General features: G+C 42.9%; 1 protein-coding gene across 1 annotated transcript in view; it reads right to left on the bottom strand.

Annotated features, from left to right (window-relative positions):
- Positions 1 to 740: 740 nt before the first annotated feature.
- VSX2 (visual system homeobox 2) overlaps positions 741 to 18,704 on the bottom strand; it is an 80,259-nt gene continuing 62,295 nt past the window's right edge. The window contains exons 5-6 of the mRNA XM_015426357.1: positions 4,438 to 4,618; positions 741 to 1,138 (exon numbers count right to left, since the gene is read on the bottom strand). Coding sequence (XP_015281843.1) covers positions 741 to 1,138; positions 4,438 to 4,618 — 579 coding nt within the window. The remainder of the gene's footprint in view (positions 1,139 to 4,437; positions 4,619 to 18,704) is intronic.

Raw genomic sequence — 18,704 nt, 5'->3', positions numbered from 1 at the left:
CTTTGCAGTGAGGATGAGATTCTCTCTGAGGTAGGGTTGCCACCTGGCCAGATGTAAATTTGGCCCAACCTTTAAAGGAGGGAATGGCTTCCTTTTGTTTCTAAACTCAGCCTCAATGCTAGGCAATAGACAGTTTAAAATATTATATATTTACATAAATTAACATATAAAAATTAACAGGGTAGGGTTTTTTCCCCTTTCTGTGGGAAAGCCATAATAACCTGACTGAGACAAGGAGAAACAGACGTGCTCTCACAGTGAGAGATGATAAAAGTAATCTTTTGAGAGTGGGATGAGAACAGAAGAAGAAAAAGACTGAATAAGGTAAAAAGAGAAAAAGGACCCAACATTGGCTTAGTGGCTGGTATTGAGGAAATCATAGTCCTCACTAGCTTAGTTCCTCCCAAGAGGAAGATTCTTGGGACTAATATTGTGGTGGTGGTGGTATATAACCCTCTTCTCCCCAAAATGGGGAAAGGGGAAGAGAGCAGAGCAAGAGTGCTCCTGAGGGCAGGAAGAGCAGATGCAACTTGCTCCTGAAGGGAATCAGTCTCCGGAGACACCTGAAAGAACGTGGCCTGAGCCTGTGGCTTCCTGAAATCCACAGCGACCAAGTGGGGGGACTACCTCCGTGTGTAGTAGGGGCTGCAGGAGGAGCCCTGTTGGTCTGACAGGAGGCTGTAGCTCCTAGAAGAGTTAGTCTTTGAGAAGGTGGCTGATTTCCCATCGTCCCCTTTCCTCTAAATCAGCTTCTCTTCCTCTTGTGATAAATCTGCTTGTGATTCCATTTGCCGTTGGTCCTCTGCTGTGGCTGCCTCCTCCTCTTTCTCTGGCTTCCTGACTGGGGTAGCAGGATCTCCGGGGATGGTCCCCAGGACTTTGGTGCTGTGCTCCTGAGCTTTGGCCCTGAGGGCAGCAATGCTGTTCTCTCTCAGTTCTTCCTGGGAAATGGTGGTTTTGGAATCTGGGCCCCTTTCTTCCTTGTCACTCTTGTCAAGCTTGGGCAGGGCCTGGCGTTCCACCTCTGGCTTCCTCCCCGCCTCAGCCGCTGCCTCCAGAGATTTTTTGTGCATCCCTAAAAAGAATTGTTGGTATTCGGGTTTAGAAAAGCGCCTGGGCATGGGAAAGCCATCTTGAACTGAAAACAGTAAAGATAAAGAGAGGCCAGAATTAAGGAAAAGCAGAAAGCCTTGCTTCAAACAGCAGTCACAGAGAGCCCATTGCACAGGCCCTGCATGGTGGGGGGACCTCAGGCCAGTTCTCTGACAGAAAGAGGTCAGACCTGGGTGAGAAACAGGAACCAACCCTACCTTAAGTCTATACTTGAATCATAACCCTTATTACAGGTCTGTACATTTTCAGAAAGATGGGAGCAGGAGAATTTGTAGAGGGATTTCTACAAGTGGACATAACAGCAGGGCTGGAAGGGGAATCTGTGCTTACAAGTGCAGATGTTGCCTCTCTGGCTTGTTTGTTTTAACTTTTAAAAACTTTTCTGGTTTTTCTGCAAACTTGGGAGTTTCCCCTGGGTTTATAGGGAAAATCCACTCTATTTGTACATGGCCCCATTGTGTGGGTTTCTTGATCCACACTCAGACTTAGATCTAAAGATATAATTTTCATAAATGTACAGAAGGATGTTAATTTCAAAAGGCACAATCAAGTGCTTTTAAAAATGTTTGGAGCTGAAATCTGGTGAACAAATAAAGATGGAGCAGAAGAACTCAGAGCTGTAAGGACATAATATTGCTGGGCTTTATGATTCTCAGCTGTCAGATACAAATTGGTGGAGGATATATGCCTCATACAGCAGCTCTTATATAAGCAAGGCTTTGGTGAGAGAAATCTATGCTTTTGCCTATAAGCCTAAATTTCTGCTCACACATCTCAACCCCTCTGCCTCTCTCCCTCTCATTTCTGGGTTTCACATAGACAGAAGTATGAAGCAAAACATGTTTAAAGAAGCCAGAAGTTAACTTTTGTCGCAGTATTAGTCTGAAAAAGCAGAAGACAAGACCCAAGCGAAGAGCAGGAGCATAAGAGAAAATCTCCTAATTTCAAGGAGTAGCTGAGACATCTTTTTAAAACAATTAAACAAATTCATGGAAGAATAGGTCTATTAGCCATGATAGCTGAATAAATAAAATCTCCATATTCACAACTCGTATACCTTTGCATATCAGATGCTAAAGACAAACGGGGAAGGCTGTTGCCTGCATAGGCTGCTTGTAATCTCCCTAGAGGCAGCTGGGCACTGTTGGAGACAACAGGCTGAACTAACGGACCTTTGATTTGATCCAAAAAGATTTTGCTTATTTGCATATATCTGAACAGATCCCTCAATTAGAAAAGCTCAGGAGTAAAAAGAACTTCTGGAAACAGTAATCTCAGATGTGCTAAGAACACCTGGGATATCACAGCTGCCAAGAGGCTTACAACTGCCTAAAAACATTACAAAATCCTTCAGGGGAAGTGCTTCTAAGGAAAATAACACTGAATGCATTTGTAGATAATTATTCCAACACTTAAGAGCCAGAAATGTTGGCATCTTTTCAGTACATGTGTATTGTGTGTACCTGAAGTTAAATATTTGCCTTTGCAACTGGTACACATGATGTTCTACCCACAGCTTGCACAGTTTCGAAAGCAGAAATGCTTCCTGTTTGGGGATTTTGTCAAATATGAAGCAGCCATTATTTTCTCCCCACACAAGCATACACAAAAGTATCAGGCAAATTGCCATGTTTTTACTGAACAGCAGGATCAGCATCTTCTGAGAAACCGAGCACAGTCCTAAGCAGAGTTACACCATTCTAAATTAATGGGAGGGCAACGGGCTTAGAAAAGTGTAACTTTGTTTAGGAATAAAGTTTGAGCCCAGTGGCACCTTTAAGACCAACGAAGTTTTATTCAGGGTATAAGCTTTTGTGTGTAAGCACACGTCTTCATATACAGTGTGCTTCCACATGAAAGCTCATACCTTGAATAAAACTTTATTGATCTTAAAGGTGCCACTGGACTCAAACTTTGTTCTGCTGCTTCAGACCAACACAGCTACCCACCTGAATTTTTGCTTAGGAGTAGCACTGTTACTCTGTTGACCTGATGTGATTTGATTTCTCCAAGATTCTGGTCACTATTCATTTTCTAGAGTTGCCAGAGTTGATTTTCTAAGGGCTAGTACATCTTACATTCACTTCAGGAATGCAACTGCAAGAGTTCTCTATGCCTTCTGTAACATTTAGAGCAGCTTACCATATGGATTGTGGTAATTATATCCCAAAAGGCAGATTAATTTAGTCTAGGTCAGAGGTGTCAAACATATGGCCCATGGGCCAGAACTGGCCCATCCAGGGCTCTTACCCAGCCCATGAACAACTTTACCTTTATTGCCAGATGACAGAGGCTGCACATTTTGTCCCTGCATACTGTCCCAGTTCTAATGAGTAATGGGCAGTGGAAGTGGGAGGGTGGGCATCAGGGAGATACTTTAAGGAAATAGTAAGAGTGTTAATGTTTTAAGCATGTTTGTATTTTGAATTAAAAAATAATATTGTTAATTTGGTTTCCTTGTGTCCTTAATAAAGTTTATATCTCTGGTACCTGGCATTACATTTTATGGCACACATAGCCTGGCCCAACAAAGTGACCTTTATATTCAACACCTCTGGTCTAGGTTATCCAAAACTGCCAAATGTCCTATGGCAATTTATGGAACAACAAATACATCTGTGATAGACAGCTTCCAACTCCACTTCATATATCTGAGGAAGCAGACCCTTCCCTGTACAAGCTCATATAATGAGAAATGTGCTAGGGATGGACTGTTTTTGTTGTTATCCCAGAAGTCTTTATGCTCAGCTAGCAACCAGTGCAACCTGTGTGTGAAGACTCTTGACATCGGATCAGTTATCTATGTGTCAGAGTTTGCCCTAAATGTTAAAACAGGAGGCTGTAGAAGTTACCAGAGAGACTGGTTTTCTGCAGCAGCATCACTATCATTATGATTGTGTAACATAAGCACCAGGCCTAAAAGTATAGGCATTAACAAACTTGTGTTGTATAAGTCTGATAGGTTTTTAACCCTGAAACAACACATTCTTACTAATCATTATTGCAATCTTTTAATAGTGCAATTCTACGTACACTTGCCTCAGAGTAAGCCCCACTGAGTAGACCAGTAGGATTTTTAGTAAATCTGTTTAGGATTGCTCTCTCAGTAGAACAATGTAACTCTGCTTTGCATTGCACTGTAAGGCTGGGATGAGTCCCTAGATTCCAAGAAACATAAATAAATTTCAGTCCCTGCAGGAATAATTCCTGAGTTCATCTATAAACTTCCATTGTCTAATTGCTTATTCCCTTCTATTCTGCCAGGGCCCTGACAGGGAAACTGGCTAGACAAAATCAATCCCACGCTCAAGTTTGGTCTCTTACCCAACAGCCAAGGAGCGCAGGATTCCATTATGCCATCCTTGGCCGATTTGAGGATGGACTCTGGCAGCGGGATGGAGTGACGTACCATTGCCCCGTACAGCCCGTATTCTGCCATTACACTGCTCCTGCCCCAGCATTTCTCCCTCTTCCGCCATTTGGCTCTTCGATTCTGAAACCAAACCTGCAAAGAGGATCATCATTATGTAAGGGCTGAACAGTACTGCCCAATGACTGCTATACACTTATTTAGTCAGGATTTAAAATATGAATTGTCAGAAAATGAGCTTCTTTTTCCCATAAATTAATAGATATATGCTTGGTTGTTTGCTTACACACAAGAATCAAAGGCCCAACCATGACTGGATTCTTACAATATACAATGTTAACACATAGGACTTATCTATCTGTTATGTTTCTTGCTACACTCAAGCATAAAGCCCTTCATACCTCTCACACTAGAACCAAATCTAGCACTATGCCCCTATGTGCCAGTTAAACTCTTCAGACTGCCTTCTGTGGTACTCTCATCTAGAAGCGTCCATTTGGCTATAGTTAGCTCACAGGCTCTCTCTGTGGTTGGCCTACCAGAGCAGGTACGGCAAGCACCTTCACCTGCTGCTCTCAGGAAAGTGTCCCTATTTATTTTTTAACTCTCTTCTTTCCTGTTGAAATTGTGTTTATGTTTATGAATTTCAATGGCTTCACTGTGTAGTCTGACATAGTAATTGGATGTGTTGTCCAGCCTTCCAGGGTCTTGGAATAAGATACTGTGTCCTGTTTGAGTTAGGCTATGTTAAGCCACTGGTGATTTTTCAGGTTGGCCCAGTCTGCAGTGCCTTTCATGTTCCTTTATTCTTGTCTGAATGCTACACTGTGTGGTCCCGGTGTAAACCCGTCCACAACTGCATGGTATGCGGTATACTCGAATTACACAGGGAAGTCACTGAAATTCATAAACATAAACACAATTTCAACAGGAAAGAAGAGAGTTTAAAAATTAATAGGGCATGGTTTCCTGTCCTGAAAAACACAAAATGCTCTACATCTTACAATAGCACTACAGATAAGATTAGAATGTCAACAGCCAATCCATACGCAAAAGAACCTCCTCTGGAAAGCTCCTCCATTAGCATGTCACAGCCTGGGAAACTCCTACAAGATAATGACTCAGCCCTACCCCACCTCCCTGAGTAGATATAAATTACCTGCCTACCATTTTTCTTCTCACCTTGACACAGAGAGTACTTGATCTTTCTGTGTTATACCTCTGAGGATGCCAGTCACAGCTGCTGGCAAAACATCAGGTACTACAATGCCAATACCACAGCCATACAGCCCAGAAAATCTACAACAACTAATGTGTGATTTTGATTTTTAACATGTTATTCATTGGCTATGATGTTTGTGTCCTTGTAGTTTTTGCTGTTTTTTTTAGTTGACTAGAATCTAAGGAGATAAAGCAGCTTATACATATTTTTAATAAATGAGCAAATGATCAAAAGATCGGAAGCCTATGCAAATGGACAGAAGAAGGTCTTCCTCAACCAAATCTCTCCTCAGAGCAGATGACTGCAACAGCCATTGGGGCAAAAGTAGGGAAGGCTTCTATCATGACCCATTTCTTATAGAAACACATGCGCCAGAACTGAGCTGAGCTGCTTCTAACATGACAAGAGCAGAGGTGAGAAAGACACCTTGTCTACTCAGACATCCCTTGTTGCTGTCTTGACTCCCGATGTTCTAGAGCAGAAGACCATATTCATAACAGCTTGAAGCTCTGGGTCAATCTAAGCTGTTTATTCTTTTCAATAATATTTCGCCTTTCCCTGTAATGCTCATCACATCCTGTAGCATGGTGCCCCTTTCTTCTAGTAATATGGATGCATAAAATTCTGGAATAAAATATTCATTCTTGTGATGTTGCAGTCATACTTACCCAAATGAATGATCACAGATTTGACACCACAGAAAGACCTTTCTATCATCCCCAGCACAACACTTTTAAAAATTAATTCACTTCATACATTCAGCTTCCTGCCCTTTGTTTTTGAATCATGAAGAATCAAGGGATGATGCACACCTTGAGAGTACCAGAAGTTTACTACACTAGAGGAACTATTCACACCTAGAACAGGGGTGGGCCACAGGTCAGCTCTAACCCCCATAAGCAACGTTATATACTCATTACCAAATTTTAATCAGAGTGGTTTTTAAACGGAAATTGACTTTAGCCCTAAATCAACTGCAGCACCTCTCTGCTTCACCCCAACACCCTCCTCCACCCTTTCTCCAGCCTGTGCACATTTCTCCCCCTCCTTTCTCACAACCGTGGCAGGAACCACCATTTCAGAGCTCAGCACAGGGATATAATTAATTTCCTGTTACTGTCTCTCTGCGCAAGTGGCTTTCGGCTCTCCCTGCCGGGGGTTCTCTCTCTCTCTCTCTCATTATTTAATGGGATGTCAAAACAAGAGGGAGCTCGTGTGCGAGACGGAAGGCCGCCTTTTCCCCAACGTGTCAGAGACTGGAGAACGTCGCCAGCCTCGACTCCCCCGTTTAAGAAGCTCCGGCGCCCCCCACTCTCCCCCTACCCGGGCGCCAGAGCCTCGGGCCGGCGCGAACCTGCCTGGCAGAAATCTATTAGCGCTTGCCTGCCTGCCTGCCTGCCTGCCTGCCTGCCTACTTCCTCGCTCGCTCGCTCGGCCCCAGCCTCCCATTTCCCATTCCTCTTGTCTCTCCCCTCCCCTCCTTTCCTCCTTTCCCGCCTCGGAGAGAGGCATCAGCTTTGAGATGAAAAATTGCTGGCGGTCTATTCAGGAGGAGGCAAAGGAAGAGTCAGCCCCAGGGGCAGCCCGGGCCTGATTGAAAAATAAGTTAATTTCAGTTTGAATCGATGGGCCTCAGGCACTGAAATATCACGGGAAATTAAAGCGGCTGCTCCCCGGGGATCGGCGCCATTGACCCGCGCTAATTAATGCCGGGGTGGTGGTGAAGTTCCCGCTCGCTCCTCCGCCAGGCAGCCGCCCCCTCCCTGCCGCGACATATCCCCGCACACACTCACGCCATCGGCTTTTTCTCATTTAACTAATTAGGCTGCAAAATTGGGTGTTAATTTGTTTAGGAATCCTTTTTTTTTTTTTACTGTTCTTCTCCAACCCCTCCCCCCCTTATCTCTCCTCGTTCTCTCCCTTTCCCTTTCCAGGGAAAGCAGCCACTGTCCCTGGTGGAATGGAAATGAATGGGGGGGGGGGGCCTTGCTGGCAGATGGATGCTCGGGGGTCACTCCGCAATCTTCTCCGACTTGATTGCTTGATTAGGTCGTTAGCACATTTTTAAAAAAATTGCTCGCCGTCTGGCGCTGGCCTGATGAGTGGGATGAGGCGGGAATCGCCTGGGTAATTTATCTTTTTATACGGCAAAGCATTTGATTTCAATCTGCAGATATATGGAGGCGCCTTTGACACCTGTTTAACATTATAGCTCTGACAGCTTAACCCTCTGATGACTCCGCTGGGCGGACAGAGGGGAAGAAGACGGCCCCGCCGCATAGAGTCAGCCGGGGGCAGGGAGGTGGCAAACGGAGGGGACTAATGTGCATTATTCCTCTACTACAGCCACGAATTCTGGCTGGTTGTGCTCGGGTTTTATTGGAGAATATACAAGCAAGCTTAAGCGTCTTTTACTCAAAAGCAAATCTTACCGAGTTCAATGGGGCTCGTTGTCTAACAAGTGTGTTTAGGAAGGCAGGCTTAATTAAACTGTGCCAGTAACCTGGTTATATGGGGCAACAGGATGATGCCCCCGAAGCAGCATGGTAGGTGAATCACAGGATCTCTTACAGTATTATCAAGGATGTTTGTGTTATGAGTCAAGATATTTTGGTGCTAGAAGCAGGCACTTTGCTGTCCTTTAGTGCCCCCCCCAAAAAAACCTGACACCTGTTGCAAATTGTGGGCTCAGGCCTGGTCCGGTAATACAGTTGCTTCAGAGGGTAAACTGGCTTGAATGATTGATCCCTTGTATAATAGAAGTTGAGCCCCTCTGGTGTGTAGGGAGATGTCAGTTATTTAAAGCTTCAGTAGAAGATGCTGTAGGGCAGAAGAGTTCAAACTAGTAAAGCTGGGTGTGTGTGGAGTCTTAGGCATAGATCAAAGGAAATATTAGGCCAGAGACAGGCAACATTTCTATTTTGTTTTTTTCCCCCCAGAGAGCTGAAAGTGGTTTGAGAAGAGTTTTGCTCTCCATGGTATATACACTGCAGATCCATATTCTGTTTCCAGGGTTTGCAGATTCTGGAGAAAACAATTCAAATGCAAAAGCCTGTGAAAAACCTGTTCCCCAGAGTATTCACCTTGAGTACTTCTTCCAAATCACCTTCAAATCTCTAGGGAGGAAAAAAAAACTACCACTTGTCTCTAGCCCTAGTTTCTTCAGTCCATCTCATTTCCCTCTTTTACACTAATTTAAAATAGTCATTCCTATGAGCACATAGAGACTAGATGCAGATGATAATTTACAGAAGTAAGGCAACTGTGACCAAACTTCTGCACCTAACTGAAAATCTAAGAATAAGGGCATGGTAAGAGTCACCTTACAAATTGGCAGTTGCTGCATGTGACTACAGGTGGATTGGGGCCATGATATTTAAATTCATAATTCATTTAAGTTCAAAAATTCATTTAAATAGCACAAATATATATTTTGTGCTATTTATTATGAATGTTTGGTTAAAGTTGATACTAAAAGAGACATTTGTAATGAAGATGAGCATTCTGACCAATGCAGATTTTATAGCTGCATTATGAAAGAGATTAGTTAAAAACAACAACCATGATTTCCTAAGTGAAAGCAGTCCATGGGCAAATTGTCGCTGAAGCTTGCTGTGAGCAGTTTTACATTTTTCAGTTTATTTCATAATTGTGTTTTGTTCAACAGTTTGACCACTAGGTGGCACTATGCTATGAGAATTTACACTGCCCACAGGACCTTTTATTTCCCCACTACTGGTGTACAAGAACATCCTCAGTGCTCTCCACCAACGGGCAAATGTTGCTTTGTCAAAATTAGCCAAAGATGCCCTACTGCTTAATTTTGTGCAGTAGGTGCTCTTGCCAAAGTTCATAAAGATATGCCTTTTTAAAAGGATGGGGAGGTATCATCTGGTTTTCTGTACTTACTTCTAGCTCTCGTCTAAACATGTAAGGATAACACTTCTTTAAAATATCAGTCATTTTTCATCTTTCTCTAGGAAGTGGGACTTTACTGGCAAGTTCCCAGTTCTGAAATTCATAGAACTGTATTACAAAAAATGTTGCCCCAATGTTACTTCCAGATACTGATATTCAGAGGTTTACTGCCTCCCAATGTGTAGGTTCCCTTTAATACTCATGGCTAGTAACCATGGATAGACTTCTACTCCATTCATCTAATTCCCATTTCCAACCATGTATGCTCATTGTCACCTATATCACTAGGTCTCTGAAGAGGTAGCATATAAATGTTTTAAATAAATAAGAATGGGTGCCATGTTACAGATGGATTGCTCCATGTCCTCCTTATGGGCTGCTGACTCCCCTGTTAGTGCTGGATCCTGTAGGGGGCATTGCTGCTGTAATGCAGAGGGCCTGGTGACTCTGCCTCATCAGTTCCAGTTTAGGTTCCAAGAGGTCATTGAACATGACACTAGCAGTTCAGAAGGTGGAGCTCACAAGGAGATCTGTGCGTCTCAGTTGTGGCTATTGCATGTACAGTGCCCCTGTCTCCTTGCAATACTCTCCACATGTGGTATCAGGCCCTCATACAATCCAGAGAATACCTATGCTGCAATCAGAAAGCGGGAATAACCTACAAACAGAGCAGACACCTAAAGAAAGTAAGCCAAGCTGCAGGCCACAGGGAAAGCCACATGTATGCATGTATTAAAGAACTGGCAGGGAGAGTAGCTTCGGGGGCAGGAACCATTTCAGGGACAGGATCAATGTTCCCTCTAAGCTGTGGAGTTGTGTGAGCAAAAATTCTACTTTGTGAGCTACTGGCATTAAAGTTGTGAGCGAGCGATTTGGCTACTGCATAAATTAGTTTGCTCTGGAGCCATCCTTCCTGGGCTAAGACAAAAATGTGTGAGCCGGAGGCTAAAAAACTGTGAGCTAGCTCACATTAACTCAGCTTAGAGGGAACACTGGACAGGATACCAAGTTCTGACAAGTGGAACTACCTGTGATATGATTCTTTGAATACAGTATAGCTGACAGGGCTGCAATTTGAAGGGAGAAACTGACATGGGGGGAGGGATTTTTAAATCCTTTCCCTTCTGCAGCTTTTAATGTGAAAATGCAGTCACCAAGTCCCTTTTACCTCTGGTGGTGAACCCAAACATAAAAACAACAAGGCAATTTTCAGTAAAAGAACAGCGTTAGGGGACAGGGTTGTGGGTTTGTTTGGGTTTTTAAAAAACAAAACAAAAACGAAGAAGCAAACACCTCTATTCCTGCACTGCAACTCAGGTTGCTCCAATTTATAACAAATAAAGCACCTTAGAGAGAATTATGTGGCAGTTTTGCCCCTGGGAGCAGACAATATACATCACCCCCTATGCACTTTTACGGATCACCCTTCTCTCTGAGAGGAAAAACCAAAACAGAGGGACACAATTGCCATTGAACCCAGCTTGTAAGCTTCCTAAATTAACTTGTGCAGCCATTGTTGCCGCAACCAGAATGCTGAACCAAGTGGAGACGAATGACTTCCTCAGTGATCCCCACAAATCAGTTTCCCTTCAGTTAATGTATTCCCCAAATTAATTTTCACCTCTGCTTCCCTCCCCTCCAAAAAGAAAAAAAAGCCACATATTTTTCTTAACAGATGTCAATGATACAGTTGAATAACCTGCCCAGTTTCTCACTCCTTCAGTCTCCCAGCTGCATTAATGTGGCCTCGGGGGCTGGAGGTGGGCTCCCAGACACTAAGGATAAAGGTGCTGCAGATTGGGGGAAGATTCAGTTGGCCAGCCAGCGACCACGCACCCAACAATGGCACTAATGGGGAGCCAGCATCCTCACCTCATCCCTCCTCGATGATCCAGTCGCATCAAGCAGCAGGTGCTTGTGTGAAGCCCCTCATAAGAGCAGGCAAGGATCAGAGCCTGATATCGGAGAGTCTACTAGCTTTTGGTGAACACCCACCATCTTGAGGGCAAAAAAACACAAGGTGACAGTGTGCTATGCTGTGTGAACTAAATGAGGAGCTGTATCAGAAAACAGGAGTGGCATCAGCTATAGACTGGGCGTGTGTTATTTATTTATTTACTTGCTTAATTACTTCATTTATATCCCACTTTTCTCCCCAGTAAGAACCCAAAGCAGCTTACAACTTTGTTTTCCCTCCTCCACTGTATCCTCAGGATTTATTATTTCATAGAATCATAGAGTTGGAAGGGACTTCCGAGGTCATCTAGTCCAACCCCCTGCACAATGCAGGAAATTCACAAATACCTCCCCCCCCATGCCCACTGACCACTGTTCCATGCCCAGAAGATGACAAAAACCCTCCAAGATCTCCAGCCAAATTGGCCTGGAGAAAAGTTGCTTCCTGACCCCAAAGTGGTGATCAGCATTGCCCTGATCATGTAAGAAAGGGCCACAAGAACTAAACACTGAGGCAACCCTTCCTGCCCTCCCTCGCATGATCTGCCCAAGTTCACAGAATCAGCATTGCTGTCAGATGGCCATCTAGCCTCTGTTTGAAAACCTCCAAAGGAGGAGAGCCCACCACCTCCCGAGGAAGAACCCTGTTCCACTGGGGAACCTCTGTTACTGTCAGGAAGTTCTTCCTGATGTTTAGCCAAAAACTCTTTTGATTTAATTTCAGTCTGTCGATTCTGGTACAACCTTCTGGGGCAACAGAAAACAGCTCCACACCATCTTCTATATGACAGCCCTTCAAGTACTTGAAGATTTATTTATGTCATTTGAATTCTGCGTCTCCGAAACCTAGTTGAGGCAGCTCATAACTAAAAATAACAACAACCCAGTAAAGTAGACTAGGATGAGAAATAGTGACTGGCCCAAGAATAGTTAGTGAGCTTCCATGGGAGAGTGGGGATGTCTAGAAAGCAAAGCCATCAGAGCAAGGATACCTTTAAACTCCACACCCTTTCTTCATTAAAAATGTTGCCAGGAGGCCTTAAGGATGCCTTCTCACATGGCAGTAACTCAAATTATTATCATTTCCACTTTCTTCTTTCCCTGTAAAAAAGGATCTTTTGTAGTTCTTTTTTGCCCTCCTATCTCCACAAATTGTTCGATTTAGGAGTCACAATTCTAACACAAATGGTAAATGGAAGGCAAGAAAGATATTGGAGATAGTTCACTGCATCCTTCTAGATTAAATTTCCACAAATGGGACAGCTATGGTTAAAGCAGCAGGGACAAGTACGGTAATTGACAGTGTATAGAATGAATGGTTTAGGTTAAATGTTAAGGGGGGGAATGGATTCACCAATGAAGCTGGCGATATGCCAACAATCGTGCTGGAAACTCACCATTTTTAGAAGTTTTAAGATGGTATATGTAAACCTAATGCAGGGGGATATGCCAGTAAAGATAACTGGGATTTCTTGAATAAGACCAAAAAAAGCCCGTATTTTATAGTTAAAATTATTCTAGCAACTGGTTTTAGGGTTTGTTGGGAAGACTTCATTTGACCAGTCCATTTCTACCAGTTGGGTGTCAATATCTTCATGTAGCAAAGGAAGTATGATCAAAGTGAAATCCATTATTTTATATTTCATATTTTAAAAGGAGTGTGGTCCTATACAGAATTACTTCAGTCTAAGCCCACTGAAATCAGGACTGCATTGTAATTGTCCTTACACCACTCCAGTTTGCCTGCTACTGAAACATACCATTAAGCCTGGGATCAATGGTGAAGGCTATTTATAAGGGGAGATACAGCAACTTGCTCCTGAATTTGTCCCAAGTTAAGACAGACAAGCAAGAAAGTTCCCAGTAGTCTTTTTTCCTTTAAATTCTGTGTCATTGTACATACACAGAAGCACTTCTCTCCCTAAATGTCAGGTCTTGATACTGATTACTATTTCCCCATTCCAAGTAGTTAAGTTTCACTCAGCCCTTTTGGCGCTACATGTCAACCAAGAATTTCAGGCTTGTTGCAAACTCTATTATATGTCTGTCTTGCAATGGCAAAATGCCCACTAGAGGGCCATACATGATGCCCACATATGCTGTCTTTAATTTCTAGGTTTACTTTTCTTATTTGCATGGTATACTGATGTCATTGAGCTCTAGTATAGTGTATAGTTAGCATATTAGACTAGAACTAAAAAGATCTGGCCTGAAATCCCCATTCTACCATGAAGCTTGCTGGGTGACTTTGGGCGAGTCACTACCTTTCAACGTGTGATAAAGGGGGGGAGAGAAAAATGATATAAACCAGGAAGGAGGGGGGAGGGGAATCTTATGTTTGTACAAAGCTATAGAAAATGAAATGGGGGGAAATCAGCACTTTCTCTCTCCCCACCTCACAGGGTTGTTGTAAAGATAAAATAGGGGCGAGGAGGACCATAGGCACCACGTAGTATGGACAGGCAATATAGTGGTCAAGAGAACAAGCTATGAGCCATGGAACAGCAATGAATCTTCAGTGATTAACCCACCTCTCTGATTTAGCACTTCTGCATTTAGGTTGGTATCTCAAAGGGAAAAATCTGCACAGTGATATCTAAGGTGATCAGATGTTACCATATAGCTCCACATCTGAGCCTTGAAGTTAACAACTGCCACTTGCTTATTCACATTGCAGACAAGGTGATTCCAGGACCGTTGCAGGTGATGCACCCTGACAGAGGAGACTCACTCTTTTTCAGAAAGAGGAGCACAGCTTTTTGGAGGTATCTGCATTGGCAACTTCATGCTTTTCTGGTTGATATACCAACTGATAGCATGGGAAACTTCTTTAAAGTCAGATCATAAATTTTGCTTCTGCTATGAAAACTTTGCATATTTTCTTTCCATATTATATCTCCCTGTTTCAAGTGTGATTGCTACCACCCACAATACTTAAGGGATCCTGGAGACCTTCAAGGAGGAAGAGGAGGAGGAGTGGTTGGATTTATACCCCACCCTTCACTCAGAGTATCAGAGGGGCTTACAATCACCTTCCCTTCCTCTCCCCACAATAGACTCCCTATGAGGTAGGAGGGGCTGAGAGAGCTCTGAGAGAACTGCTGTTCAGAGAACAGCTCTGAGAGAGCTGTGACTGACCCAAGGACACCCAGCTGGCTGCATGTGGAGAAGTGGGGAATCAAACCTGGTTCTCCAGATTAGAGTCTGCCACTCTTAAACACTACACCAAACTACATCAAAATATTCAGATGCTTCCCTTTATCCAGTTCTTTATGTGTTCAATCACTCTGTCCTTTGCATTATTTATGAGTCTCATGTCTTCCTCTCATATATTAAAATTTAAGTTGGCTCATTATCAGACGTCTTTTGGTCTTGGCAAATAATGATCCTGAAATCACTGTAATCTGATTTGAACAAGATTCTCCTCAGTAGATACTGTAGTCTAGATACTGCTGGAACTTTTTTGCACTTTCACAAAGTCCTAGACAGGTTTTCTTCTGCCACCAACAGGCTTATTTCCTATGATTCCTGCTCCTAATGACTTTTGTCTTGTATCTTTTGCAACAGATATGAGGAGGGAAAAGTTTCTCCCTCGTGAGGAGCATTGTGCATCTCTCTCATTATTCAGCCAAGATTTGTCTGTTTGTAAATTTCCAGTTCTAACTTTCTTACAGAAAGCTGCATAGCTCTTATAGATCAGGAAGTACTTTACAGCTGTCTATTCAAGATTATTGGCACTGTTTATGGTGACATCACTTTCTATGACTCTGTAAAAGGGATATGAAGTTAAATGAGCATAGTAAAGATGGCACATGGGCTGCATAGCTGATCACACTGCAGACAACTGGCATTGCTCCCACTACCTGCAAGAAGAACAGGAGTGTAGTCAGATACCAACATGGCTCGACAGAACTGTTTCTTGCCAAAGACTTCAGCTAGTTGGTGAACTAACCATTAACTTGTCCCAGAAAAGAGTATTTGAGCCTGCTACTGAAGGGCCAGGTACATCCAAATATCCCCTATCCACTTCTAGGTTCTACACAATATAAACGGTGTTGTCACCTAGAAGTGAACAGTGGCTCAAGTGGTTAAGACGCTGAACTGCAGGCTGTGGAAGGTCAGTAGTTCAGCAGTTCGAGACCCGGGTTGCCGCAAGACGGAGTGAGCTCCCGTCTCTAGTTCCAGCTCCTGCCAACCTAGCAGTTCGAAAGCAAGAAATTGCAAGTAGATAAATAGGTACCACTTCGGGGGGAAGGAAACAGCGTTCTGTGCACCTTGGTGTTTAGTCATGCCGGCCGCATGACCATGGAAACGTCTTCGGACAGCGCTGGCTCTTCGGCTTTGAAACGGAGATGAGCACCGCAATCCTAGAGTCGGATTCGACTGGCTTTCGAGCAAGGGAACCTTTACCTTTACCTTTTTATAGGGATATCATTCCATAAAAACAATATTTATGTATTTATTTGCTTCATTTATACCCCACGATTCTTGCCAAAGCAGCTTACACCATTTCCCTCTCCTACATTTTATTCTTACACCAACCATGTGAGGTAGGTTGAGCTGAAAGTCTGTGACTAGGCCAAAGTCACCCAACAGGCTTCTATGGCAGACGGGGGATTCTAATCCCAATTGGAAAGTGGCTGAGTCACATGGTTCAACAGACCTCTTTTAGGCAATATGTACAGCTTTTGCACTTCTGGGGTCATACTTTCATCTAGCATACTCACTCAACGGTCCTCTTCCAGTTCACATCCTTTACACTTTGCATATGCATTTTGCACTATTCACCTTTTACCCTTACTACAGCACGCAATAGATTCAGATGGGTAGCCGTGTTTGTCTGAAGCAACAGAACAAAGTTTGAGTCCAGAGAACCACGTTTGATCCTTCACATGAAGCCTGCTGGGTGACCTTGGGTCAGTCACAGTTCTCTCATAACTCTCTCAGCCCCACCTACCTCACAGGGTGTCTGTTGTGGGGAGAGGAAAGGAAGATGATTGTAAGCTGCTCCGAGACTCCTTCGGGTAGTGAAGAGCAGGGTATAAAACCAACTCTTCTTCTTCTTCATGTGCATGCACACGTGTTCAGGTACATTGAAACAAGACTTCCTCAACCATTACATATTGGGGGGGGGGGAGTTAGTTGCCAGGAAGGGCTAATTTGAGTCAAGATGTATAAGTAACTGAGCGATAAGTATAGTTAAGGGTGGATTAAAGCAGTTGGTAAAACCTGTGAATAGCAGCAAATTAGCATACAGATAATAAAAGAGGTGCCACTGGACACACACTTCGTTCTCACATCTGTTAAATCTTTTATTATCTGTCTGCTAATTTGCTGCTATTCACAGGTCTTATCAAATGCTTTAATCCAATTTTAGCTATACTTATTGCTCAATTACTTATACATCTTGACTCTAATTAGCCCTTCCTGACAATTAATGCCTCCACCACCACCCTCTTTACCTATATGTAATGGTTGAGGAAGTCTTGTTTCAATGTATCTGAAGAAGTGTGCATGCACACAAAAGCTTATACCCAGAATTAAACTTCATTGGTCTTAAGGGTGCCACTGGACTCAAACTTTGTTCTACGGCAGACAATATAATTACTTAATGCTTCACTTGGGCCACCATTAATTTAAAACTATTTCTTGTCATCCTCTGAACCTCTGTATCTCAGCTGTTCTTCCAGCTTTAATCCCTTCCACTCAACAGCCCCTTTTTGCACTTTTCCCTATCTTTTTTCCTGTTTGTATCCTGATAATCTATTAAACAGGCAACATTGACAAAGGAGTACTGGATGTGACAGAACAGGGGAGACAACCATAAGTTTGCTTCAGACATTATTTCTGTACAGACTCCAGCCAATGTCACTTTAGAGTTGTACATTCATATTTTACACTGAGCAGTTATAGCGAATGAGAGCTTAGGGTTCAGAGGATCTCCTCCCTTTCTTGTCTCCAGGGTGCTCTGACATGAGTTCTAGGGACACAAAATATCTTCTGGCAAATAGGAATCCACTCAGTTACCCCTTGTCATACTGCATGTCTTAGGAAAGCAAAGATTTGCCTTAGATTTTCAGAATAATTAATATATTGTTTTTCTTTCAATATGCAGAGGCAGTGAATCCTGGCTTACAATTAATTCCCTGAATTCATCCTTAGTTTTTTTTAAAAAATCTTTCAACCCTCTTCTTTGTAGCTGACATGTAGGCATCTATATCTGACCACAAGCGTTTAAAAAAAACACATAACATAAATGGAGGAAGGGTAATTGGCTAATTAGATTTTAATGCAGCATACTACATCTCACAATGTATTTCCTTGGATAAACTGTTGTTACAGTCCTTATGCTGTCTAACTTCAAAATGAAAGTCTCTCTCTTGATTCATTCCCAGCGTCCAAAACTTGATTTTATAAGACATTAACTATATTTGGGTCAGCATGTTGTGGATCTAGAAGAATGCATTTCCCTGGTGCCTGATAACTTGTTTAAATGTAAAAGTTAGCACTGAGGTTTCCTTTTACTGTCTTTATGGTAAAAGTAATACTAGAAAAATCAAAGTAGACATTATAAAAGTCTGCATCCATCTCCAGACAAATATAAGCCTGGAGATGTTTCACACTGCGATGTTTAAAGGATCAAGCCTTTATGAGTAAACTTTAATATCTTTTGCTTAGCATGTTGGTGGAATAGCTACAATCTTGTAAAGTGATTCACTTTCAAGACATCAGCTCTGAAGAACTGAATTAGTAGTTTAACAAAAAAAATTAGTGTAACTGATCTGGTCAAGCAGCTTCAGTTTTCCAGTATTAGTTAAGCAACCCTATCTTAGCTTCTGCTGCTAAATGTTGGTGAACCAGCAGAACCCGAAGACATGCTGGCATTGAAAACCTGTACCATTTTAGCACCACTGTTGCACAAGCAGCACCTAACACAGAGAGAACCCTTACATTGGCAGAACCAGTTCAAAAACGAGGCAGAGGAGATGCACGGTGGAGTAAAAAATCCTATACTTATTCAGAGCTTGTTCTGGTCCCCAGGATACCATAATGCTATGTGTACAAAAAAGATGGTGTCAGCAAATACACATACCCTGAATTTGATGGACTGCCAAAATAGCTATC

Source organism: Gekko japonicus, unplaced genomic scaffold, assembly GCF_001447785.1.
Source record: "Gekko japonicus isolate JY-2015 unplaced genomic scaffold, Gekko_japonicus_V1.1 scaffold719, whole genome shotgun sequence".
Taxonomy (NCBI): domain Eukaryota; kingdom Metazoa; phylum Chordata; class Lepidosauria; order Squamata; family Gekkonidae; genus Gekko; species Gekko japonicus.
Note: the sequence above shows the minus strand (reverse complement) of the source record. Positions and strands in the feature narration are given on the sequence as shown.